Genomic DNA, 9,845 nt, shown 5'->3' with positions numbered 1-9,845 from the left:
GTTTGTCTGTAGAATATTGACCACTGGCAAAGATATCTATCTATTATTGTGGGACGAACTCTTCTAACGTTTTCAATTGTTCAGGACAATGTATTGTCAAGCATGTTACTTTTATTCGGTTCTAACTTCATTTTGCTATAGTAACTTTCGATTATTAATTACATTAGTCACTGAGAGATAAACGGGTTGCACTATGTGGCAGTCTTGTGGACGCGTCTAATAGATAAGAAGAGATGTCAGATATTCGGATAGAGCAAATGCAGTGATAACCCCTTTCTTTTAAATATATACCTTTTGGATATCCAAGAGGTACGGTTTGGGGGGGGGGTCACCACGTATAAACAATTACACAAGACAAACCTACGGACAGGACACTACTTTGTAGATATACACATACACCTCAACAACAAACGTATATATATATATGAGATGAAGTGAATGAACCCGTTGAGATCAAATTTGTCACAAGAAGATTTCAGCGTACTAAATTAGAATTTAAGATTTTACTTACCTTATAAATTATAGTTTTGGGTTTTTCGTCAATGACCCGAGACGTTCCAAGCACCTTCCATTCTCCAAACAGAAAAAGCATAACTAAGTCTTTCATGTGCCACATAACTACAACTCGTGGAGTTTGGTTTTGTTTCAATAAGTTCGTCATTTCGAAGCACTTGATATAAAAAGTCAATATATCTGGAAGCTAGTTTTAATGTTTGCATTTTGCTAAGTTTATCTGAAGGTAAAGTGGGGATGATTTTTCTTAACTGTGTGAAGGCGTCATTCAGTGACTGTGTACGTTGTCTTTCGCGGACGTTCGCCGTAACTCTCTGTTGCTGTACATCTTCGAAATTTCCTTGTTGTTTGCGTCGTTGGCGTTTACCGGATCTTCCTCCATCTGAACTAGACGATCGTTTACGCGACAAGCTACCACCCTTAGCACTGCCCATAGAGTCTGGAGACCCCGAAAAATCACCACTATAATCCCCTTCTCCCGTATGATATCCCCCTTCCGCCGACCCATATCCCTCTAGAGAATGATGGTAGCTGTTTTCCGAATGATCGCCCTCTGATCTGGAATCTTCTGACTTAATTAAACCGTCGTCAATTTTGGGTTGCTCGTGGTGATGCTCCATAGTGTTGTTTAATACGACTGACGTCTGCTCGGGCACCATTGCTAAATACATATATATGTCTCTTTTACTTCCTATGTACACAACACTGAAATATATTTATATATGTATATATATATGTATATACCAGGACGAACAGTCTATAGACAGAATCACAGCACACGAAATGATATTTCAAAACGCACTTTAAAAAACACAGAACAGTTCCAAACGCTAACAAAACTCGAACTGTGGTGTCAGCTTACACTGTATATCAGTAGACTGTAAACGTAATGGATATATATCTATCTCTATGCTTGGCTAATAAACCTATAAACACCGTTCACTGCTAGAACTATAGTTGTTCTAGTACCACTAAAAACTAAACTAAAAACACAAGTCAAACTGTCTTCTATCGGTCAAACATATCGCTAAAAGGTCATCGTATACTAAAAGAAGCTCTGCTGTAATGAGTTCAATGCCGTTGTCGTGTCGAAAGGTTCTAGCTTCTGTATTTATGTACAATTTCCCAAGATCCCTCGTCAGGCTAGCTTCACTGCTAAGGGGGTGGAATTAACTGGCAGCAAAACGTGCCAATCAAAAGACAGACAGGGCTTGGAGTATTGGGTTACACTTTTGGCAATACCTCGCCTGTAGTTGATGGAATAAGAAGGGTATCGTCATGCTACCAAGCACAAAGGCCATATACATTATAAACCCAGTCATGTTATTGTTGTCCAGTCCCACTAGGTCCTATATGTCTTTTATTACTCAGTGAACGACTGATTTAATCAAGACTATTTTATAATACCTAACGATTAAACAAGACGTATTTACAAACTTGTGTACTATAAAATGGTTTCTGGTTTATTAATATAAATGGCAAATGCCGCCTCGTTCACAAATAAAAAAAATACAAGCCGTTGCTTTTTAATTATTTTACGACTTCCTTTCTGTGTGTAACTAGCAATAAACACAAAGTGTGGATTCTGGTTACACGCGTCTATTGTTTTGTGTACAGCCTCCACACATTCTTAACGACGTTGATTGTTACACGATCAAAGATTAAGGGGATTAACTAATCCTAAAAACACATGTTAATGATAAATTTAACACAACTTTTGATTTCAAAGTTATTTTAGTGAACAATATCTTATCCATGGCTTCTTAACTTACGACAAAAATGTTTCTGATTCTATCCCTTTGCTAACCAGATGAATATTGGAACTATTAAGGAGTATAGTCTATATTGTACATTTTTCAGTCAAATTCGAACTACAAGTTTAGTTACCGTTTATTTATAAGATGAAACTGGAAATTTTCAAACTATCAACTACAAATTAGCGTCCATGTATCTTATATTTCTAGAGTATCACCATAAATGGAGGCGGACATTAACCGTGGATATACTCTTAGAAAACATAATAATAAATTATTTAATTCTGTCTTCTCTGCCCTTCTTAGACTGTAATTGTCTCAGTAGTGAATAGCCAGTGACATTGTGTTATTTTTAAATGTACTTTATGGAATTTCAGTTGCTGGTCTGACAAAAGTCTTCCAACGCATTGCAAACTCAATTGTAAAAATAATGAACATTTTGAGTCAGTTTGAAATTCACCAAGATACTAAAATGTTGAATTGAAGCAACAGGAAACACTTAGTAATTCCATTTTCGTCGCGATTAGTAAATGGCCAAGACATTTCGAATAACATTCACACGAACTGTCCCGAACCACACATCACCTTTGTTCGTTGTAGGATGGGGGTGGTCATCAATAAGAGTTGAGGAGAAAATCGGATTCAAATCCAGTAAAAATCCAACACATAAGATAGCATCGAGAGTTGATTATGGTCTTTTCATGTTAATAAATATATCATTAATAGTTTATGTAACATTTCAGGCCCAACGAAAGACCCGCAATAGGCAAATTTAGCTCTTGCATAATGTATGTTTAATTGTAACAATGATTATTATAACAAGTGATTTTGTATACAGAGCGTGATATAACTTATTATATTTCATTTTGCTCTGGCGCCTTACGAAGTCAATTTTCTTAGGGACCAGAAAGAAGAGTTTAGCATAAATTTGCTATTAAATTAGGAAGTTAAACCATTTCATTTCATTTCATTTCATTGCAACACTAGGAAATACGGCAAAGCTTATTCAAACCGGAGATTGAGGATTATGAAACTACAGAAGTTGTGAATTGTATCTATACGGAATACCAGTTTTGTTGTTTTTCTGACATAAAGCACAGTTTTAAAAGAGATTAGAAGAGTTTTTGAAACGTTCAAGCCATTTCTTCTAAAAGCACGTGTGGTTTCTTCGCTCTATAATGTCCCTTCTCGCGTGAAATTGAAGAAGTTTTGTGTTTTTCTAGCCAGACATAAAAGACGAATTAGCTGTTTATTTTTCAATATCTCTCATGACAAGTTTGTTATTATTTAACTAGGGTTCCGAGGCCACGTTTGTTGCTTCAAGTAAAAATACATTTCAAATCTATATTACCAACCAACTTCTCCGTAGTTTGAGAGTCCAATACATTCGTAAATACGACACCCTTTCTCCAATGACTCTGCCATTTTTATTATATATTTTGAAATTTCAACATATCACAAACCCTCTGTGCTTATAATGTAACATAATAATCTTGATGGTTATGTAAAACTTTTGAACATGACAAATGCTAATCACGACTGTTTATAATTATTAGAATTTCTTCTTCTAATCATTTTTAGTTAACCCAATTTTTAATGTTTTTTCTTCTTTATTCAAATTTGAGTTAGAAAAAAAAATGAAATGGGGCTTAATGTCCCACTGCTCTACTCCGACTGGACTAATGAAGACGGGTATACGTCATACGCTATATAATGTGCTACGAGGAAATGTTGCCCGAATAGTGGCAACATACAGGATTGGAAGACCAAATGGTCTAAGTCATGCACTTTAGAACATAAGGTCTGTCATTGAGTCAAGTGGTATCGTTTTTATCCCCGGCTTATACTTGGGCTTTCTGTGGGTGCTCCGGTTTCCCCCACAGCTAAAAAAAAAGAAAAAGAAAAAAAACCCACGGGCGAGCGAATTATAGAAATGAAATTGAAGTATAAGTTTTATAAATGTTTATGTCAAAAAATCTATGATGTTTTATAAAAATAGAATTATCACGGAACCAAATAATCACGTCTTGAATCCATCAGTTAACTGTCATGATTATATTACGTCATAAGGTGGAAATAAGCTTCGATTTCCTTCTTTACAGATCTACTGGAATCTCCTAGAGTGACATCAATGTCAACTTTATAATCCGTCCAATTTACAAGTCAAAATATAACTCCCTGTAGAGAGATGGACTCGCACTTGTATCATATTTCACATATTATCTTCTTTCTTTTATTTTAAGGAAACAAAGCCAATTTTTTTTTAAGATAGAGAGTTAATATAGTGTTTAGCTTCCACTCGAAAGAAACCAGGTCATTTCGGGACTAACATATTTTAATAATTCGCTTAGGGGTCTTTAGCAATGGGAGAATACCTGCTGGACTCCGAAAAAAAAACCCACGTACAAGCGGGAAATCGAAACAACGCCACTTAACTCAATGACAGACCTTATGAGTTCACCACTAGACACCCCACCCCCAAGTCTTTTATAGAAAGTGAGTATAAATATTTGATATATAAATTGCAAGATAATATTTATTGAGGTGGTCAGCATTCTAAATCACATCCATTTTAGAGGATCCAAATTTAATCAGCTTCAGAATTATCAAACTATAATTTCCTGTAAGCCAATGACGACCGCCATACACCGGGCAAGGTATGCATGTTCTTCTAGAATAACATAAATATAGACTACCACTTGTTATTCTTTTAAAATATTTTTATTTCATATTATTATATTGTTGGTAACTACTTAGAATTTTATTATATACCCACGTTATGTCCAATGTACACGTGTAGTTAGTTATAAAATAACTATTACTTCTGGTAACTAGTACTGGTAACTGGTACACGAAGTTATAAAATAACTATCATTTCTAGTAAATATGACTGGTAACTGGTACACGAAGTTATAAAATAACTACCATTTCTGCTAAATGGTACTGGTAAACTATTAGTTATAATATTTCTGGCGAGCTCCTTTTATTTTATCACATCGCTACATATAATCAATGTACAAGTATTGATAAAATAACTAAAGAGGCCACGAATTCGGGCACGTTGTCACAGGTATTGGGACAGATAATCTTTGTCCTAGTGAACTAAGAATCGTCAAAACAAATATTTCAATCTAATCTTTAGTATCAAGAAATCATTAATATCATCTACCCGACCACCCCCTCACAAAAACACAAAAAATGAAAATAAAAAAAAGAAGAAGAAAAACACCCAAAATCTAGTTTTGTTTTGTTAGTTTTGATATATTCGCTTAATTATAGGAGTTTGGTAGTATTAGACTATTAGATGAGGTATTTGCCCCCCCCCCTCCCACATACACACCAAGAAAGACCGCCGCCCCCGACCCGCAAACCATCAAAAATAAAAGTCACTGTCGTTAACTTCACCTATATAATAAGCTAATATCCACAATTATCTGACTTTTATATTGATTTAAAATTTGAGAATTTTTAAAACCTCTTTTTTTAAAAAGAAAAAAATATTTGTAAGAGATTGGATTTGATTCATCATCAATGATATGTATGAATGCCATCCTAAGTCGTTAAAAGCTTGACATTTTTCGGTATGATTTTAGAATGCTGAATGGGCATTTTAATGTGTGACATATTACAAACAGCAAATTTCCGGCTCTTGTCATCTCTTCATTTATAAGCTAAATAAACGTCTTATTTTTTTGTGAAGGAGAATAAATTTTTCGAGAAAGTAAATTCAGATCACACAGTAAAATTGCAAGAAACCTTTAAATATATTAAAAGATAAATCTGTGTATATGACGAGATAATCTCAAATTGCTTGCCGTGAAAATTAACAAACAGTTGTGTATAAACCTACGCACACATAAATAAATTTGCCCCCCCCCCCTCATTAACTAGTACTACCCATTTAAAGGTTTAAATGGGAAAGTCCCTTTGATCAAACGTGGATTAAGATGACCTTTATAGTATGTACGATATAAACATACGCCATCAGTTATTTAAAAAGACAACAGCAAAAGACAAAAAAATGTACAACCATCTGAAAACTGAAAAATTAAATGTGTACGATAAACTGGACAAGTGAATATTACGTCACTATAAAACAGCATGACGTCAGATAGGGATTTCCCCGTCCATCATCAATAACATCATAAATTACATTCATTAACACCATGTTGTCAGCCAGTACCTAATAATATAAATAGCACCTGCTGAGACTCTAGAGTAATCAGGGTCTAATAAACCTCTAATTTCTACATTTATAGTACCTTTAAATAGTATTCTACAAGGTCCAGGAAAAAAATTCAAATAAAATACCATATTGTTTTAAACTGAGTAAATATTTAATTGCAGTAGACCCATCTGGTATAATATATCATTAATCAGATCCAGATCTATATTATCATATTTCGTTTTCTTATGAAATCATAGACTGTCTGGTGCACGACATCTGTCACAAATTAAATGGTTATGCATGCAAGGGACATTTTGTCATAATAATTGCAATTATAAAACGTGAAGTATTTTTGTTTCACTGAATATATATAAAGCATTTTATATTTATATAGATAAACCAGAGACCCTATTCTCGAAAGTTTAAACTAAAACATTTTTTAGAATTCAACATTTTCATTGCTGGGGATTAAAATTCTAGTATAAAATTCAGCTTTTAACCAATGAAATTTAGTTTAAGATGTCATGAATAATGCCCCAGAGCGCCGCTGTCCGCAAAATTTCCTTCAAAGCACACTGTGTGGACAAAGAGAGAGAGAGAGAGAGAGAGAGAGAGAGAGAGAGAGAAATGGGGTTTAACGTCCACTCGACACAAACTAGGTCATTTCGGGACTAACATATGGTTTAATTTTATTTACATAATTCGCTTGCGCGTAGGGGTCTTTAGCAGTGGGAGGAAAGCGGAGACCCAGGAGAAAACCCACGAGGTTGGACAGGCGACCCTACTCCTTGCCACGTACAACCGGGGATTCGAAACCACGCCAGTCGACTCAATGACAGACTTTTTGATACAGCGCGCGCAGGCTAACTATTCAGCCATCCACCCCCCCACCCACGCCCCCTCCTGTATGGAGAACGCCCGTCATCATTATTCCAGTCAGTGCAGAAAAGTAGTAACGTTTAACACCATTTCACTTATTTTTTTTATATAAATATTTGTCTCTCATGTATAAGAATTATGATTAATTAGTGTGAGATTAAGGAAAGGGTAATTTTATTTGTACAGCGGATACGAAGTGTATTTAATGTATAAGAGAATAGAGTGTTGATGTTAATCTGGTAGTAGTGTCCTACCAAGTGTAAAATAGATAGGTTATCACTCTAGACCTATCTTTATCTATCGCAAGGTGTCTCTAGTGTTGACATGTAGACAACACTGTAGGTACATGTCATACTATTACATAGTAAATTCAATCCTCTTACATATATTAATGTATTTTTAATTCGCCTGATGCTCTCTCTTCCTTATCATTATTGTTATGGTCTCATCCTGTTATTGCTTTTAGACATTTTTATCCGGCAATAAGAACGTACCAGGAAGCCACCCAAGATTGGCGAGTAAGGCCCTGGTTCGGTAACCGGGAGATACCGGGATCGACCCCGCTGTTAAATGAGAACGTTCCCCGGGATTTTTAGAAAGGATCTACCCAGGCTCAGTGAGTAAGGAAATGAAATGAAATGGAGTTTAACGTCCTACTGATCTGCCCCGACTGGGCTAATAAAGATAGGTATACGACATACAGTGTGCTACGAAGGAAATTTGTCCCGGTCAGCGGCGTTAAGGCCTACTCTTATATCGAATTCCAACTGCCAAAGTGTACACGGAGACCTCGGTTTTTCGTACGATACGAACAAGTAGACAGCTGTTCTTGTCGGGCCCTCCGCCCTGCTCCATTGACAAGGGGAAACCACGCCAGAAAATCCAGATGAATGAATTTTCCCGAAAACGAACCCACGACATCTTGGCTAGCAAGCCAGCGTTTCAAGGCACTGGCTAACTAACCAGGAGGCACCGGGATTAACCTGGTTTTGGTCGAGAAGTTTCATTGGGATTTTCCGGCGAGGTTTCCATTGTTAGTTGTTCCGAAAAGAGGGCCAGGCAATGAACAACGTCAATTCGTTTGGATTTGACGAAAAACCGAGGGTCCATGTATAAAAGAGCCCGTGACAGATGGAATTAAATAAACCCACAAAAGTTTTAGAAAGAGTAAGGACTTATAACAAATAGGGAGCGACAGCTTGGTTCTAAAACTTGTGGCCATATTAACCCAATAGAAAACAACTTTGTTCATATGTCTCACTGTGGCAAAAATAATTTGTCTGTTCTTTTGAATTTTAACCATTATGTTGTCGGTAAAACCCCGTGCTTAAACGTAAATAAAACCGGTAATGGGCAGCCGTTTCAATACACGATTCTGTTGTTTTAAACCCTTTCATTTGCATTCCAAAATATCCTTACTAAAGATCGCATACATTTTATGCCACTAAAAATTGTTTCAAAATTGTATATTCTCGAACCGGTGCATTAAACATACATAATATAAGATTAAGTATCCATTTGTTTCATGCACATGTGCATTTATATATAATACAACAGCTCGTTTCACGTTTGGGTTGGAGTTGGTGTTGTGCATTAGAGGTGCTGTCTGCTGACTCAAAAACATCATTAGAATCCCAAAAGGAACCATTTCATCTAAATTATAATGCAATTTGGTTTCAGTTGGTATCGAGTAGTATTCGTGTCAGTGTTTGGACAATATTGGCGCAATTGTTAAAATCAAACCTGGTGTTATCAGCAAAGTTTTACTTTTGTTTATTTAAAAATCAAACTGAGCTACAAAAATGGACAGTTCCAGGAAAGTTTATGTTAATAGTTTACAGGATAGGGAAAAAGAAAGAAAACATTAAATTTTCGTCACAAAACATATCAAACGTTATGCGAGGATCCGTGCAATGATTTACAATATTATCTTCTTTACGTCTACATTAATTAAAGAGCTTAATTTAAAACCACGGTTTTCTGCCCTAGTATAAGATGAACGACTACGATACAAGTAGAATTTACAGTCACCATCAAATACATCTTCTTTAATTAGATTACGGCAGATTAATTAACTCATTAAGCTAACGATCTGCATTTTGAAATATTAGCTAACCGTTAGGAAAGATTAATTGTTTGGAGACCATTGCTACACTGTATCTTTATTATTCAATAGTCCCTGGGGTAGGACTTCAAGAGGTTACCGACTTTACAAAGGTGGATTTTCTTTTAATAAAAATAAACCGTTGATGAAGATATTACATCCTGGGAAGACGCAACGTAAATAATCAACTAACAGTTTACTTCGATTGGAATGGGGTTTAACGTCTCTTTAACACAATACCTTAGTCATTTTGTGACTGACATATGGTAATTGTATCCGGTTTTCTGTGTAATTCGAGGTAGGAAAATTTTCCGCTGCCGCTACAATTCTTCAAATTTAAATAGTCAGTTCCGCAGGTCGAGTTTGAAAAATGTATATTGCACGTATACATATATCAAATAAACGGTACAAGTACTTGGGCTTAAAA

General features: G+C 35.6%; 1 protein-coding gene across 1 annotated transcript; it reads right to left on the bottom strand.

Moving 5' to 3' along the window:
• Positions 1-511: 511 nt before the first annotated feature.
• LOC130014220 (twist-related protein 2-like) lies at positions 512-1,758 on the bottom strand. The gene has a single exon (XM_056103110.1). The coding sequence runs from the start codon at positions 1,182-1,184 to the stop codon at positions 540-542; it is 645 nt and encodes a 214-aa protein (XP_055959085.1). The 5' UTR covers positions 1,185-1,758; the 3' UTR covers positions 512-539.
• Positions 1,759-9,845: the final 8,087 nt, after the last annotated feature.

The sequence above is a fragment of the Patella vulgata genome, chromosome 9, assembly GCF_932274485.2.
Source record: "Patella vulgata chromosome 9, xgPatVulg1.2, whole genome shotgun sequence".
NCBI lineage: Eukaryota > Metazoa > Mollusca > Gastropoda > Patellidae > Patella > Patella vulgata.
This window is presented reverse-complemented; position numbering and strand designations above follow the sequence as displayed.